A 1,635-nucleotide genomic window follows, 5' to 3' on the forward strand; every position below is an offset into this window, starting at 1 on the left:
CGCGCGAGCCCGAGTTCGGCTTGTAGCTCATCGACGCGGTGCGTCGCTCGGCGGCGGCGCCAAACTTGGTCTCGAGCATCATGGCGGAGGCCTGCGCGGCCTCGCGCTGCTGCTCCTTGTGGGCCGCCACGACGGCCAGAGCGCGCTTGAACCAATGCGCATTCTTGGCCTGCGTCGCCGCCATGAGCTTGGATTTGCGCTCCGCCGACTCCTCAACGCGAGCCGAGAGGGAGGCAAGCTTCTCAGCCCGCTCTGCTTCGGCGGCGGTCCGCGCCTTGCGTGCCTCCTCCGCCCTCTGCGTGCGGAGCAGGGCCTTGGACGCGGCCTCGGTGGCCTTGGCCTCGCCGTGGCACTTGTCACGGGACGCGGCGCGGTCGAGGCGGGCCTGCGGGTGGCGGGGCCAGAGCCAGATCAGTGGGGAGCAAGCGGAGGGCGAGAGTGCCGGTGCTCAGCTGGGGAGGGCGCTCAAGCGAGCTCGCCTGCAGCCGCTGCCGCTCCGACTCCTCATGCCGAAGGCGGCGCGCCTTTTAGCACTTGTAGCGAGCGCACATGGTGCGGTGCGCGTACTTGAGCAGGCGGTGCGAGCCGCAGTTGGCGCAGGGGCCCTGGGAGTCGTGGGCGCGCGCGGCATTGACGCGGACCCAGGTATTTCTCGGGTATACCTGGGTTTTTGCAGGTATACCCGGGTTTTACCCGGAGGGTGTGCCAACACCGTGCTAACGGCTGTGCTAACGCTTGTTTTGGGACTGCCGTTCGACTGTGCTAACACCGACCTTTGCGCCAAGTGTTGGCACGATCTGTAGTCAGTGCTGCCCCTGGAGGTGTGCTAATGTTAGTCCACCAACCCTGCCGTGCCTCGTTCGCCGCTTATGATGTAGAGTTTGTTGTAGAGATTTCACGTTGTAGAGCGCCTCTACATCGCTCTACAACGCAGGCGCTTCGTCCCGCGGCGGATGTAGAGCTCTACAGCTCTACAGCGCTCTACAGCTCTACAGCGCTCTACAGCTCTACAGCTCTACAGCGCTCTACACTCTACATCCTCTACACCCTCCCTCAGAGACCGGGCCGCCCCGTGGCCCCGTGGCCGTTGCCTCGCGTGGGTTTATGTGCTGTGTATCGCGCGCCTTGCGGGGGGGGCGCGGAAAAGAGGAACCTCTTAGCGCCATCGCCATGGCGCTGCTTTTGTGTGCCCTCTGTCAGTGTGCTATGTCACTGACAGAGTGACAGTAGACAGAGTGACACCTGACACTGTGTGTGGTTTGGATTTTTTGGTGGATGGTCCATTCAGCATTCTGGTGCGGTTCCGGGGTATCCGGGCCTATGGCGTGTTACTGTGTTAGCTGTTACACGTCAAGGCACACGGCGGCTCACACGCGGGGTGCGGTACGCGGTAGAGCCGTAGCTGGTAGATCATGGTTCATGCGCGCCGAGCCCGAGGATAGAATGACTCAATGGTCCACAAACGTCGACACACGAGCGCAAAACATTTAAAGACAGGTTCTCTTCACACAACAGCACAACCACGGGCCCGAAATCGCACGACAGCACTCTTCACAGCCGAAAAAGGCATGCCCTGCCAAGCTCCCTGCGCGGGGTAACAGCTGTCGCGCGGCCTACCAAGGCGGGGTTGTCATT

At 62.6% G+C, this 1,635-nt stretch overlaps 1 protein-coding gene across 1 annotated transcript; it reads right to left on the minus strand.

Annotated features, from left to right (window-relative positions):
- Nucleotides 1–65: 65 nt before the first annotated feature.
- On the minus strand, nucleotides 66–551 carry EMIHUDRAFT_256582 (hypothetical protein; the record flags this gene model as incomplete). Its single annotated transcript, XM_005767358.1, has 2 exons — nucleotides 66–293; nucleotides 535–551. Coding segments are annotated over 2 exons (245 nt in total), but the record flags the coding sequence as incomplete, so codon positions are not given.
- Between the last annotated feature and the right edge of the window lie 1,084 nt (nucleotides 552–1,635).

The sequence above is a fragment of the Emiliania huxleyi genome, assembly GCF_000372725.1.
Source record: "Emiliania huxleyi CCMP1516 unplaced genomic scaffold EMIHUscaffold_4999, whole genome shotgun sequence".
NCBI classification, from domain to species: Eukaryota; Haptophyta; order Isochrysidales; family Noelaerhabdaceae; genus Emiliania; species Emiliania huxleyi.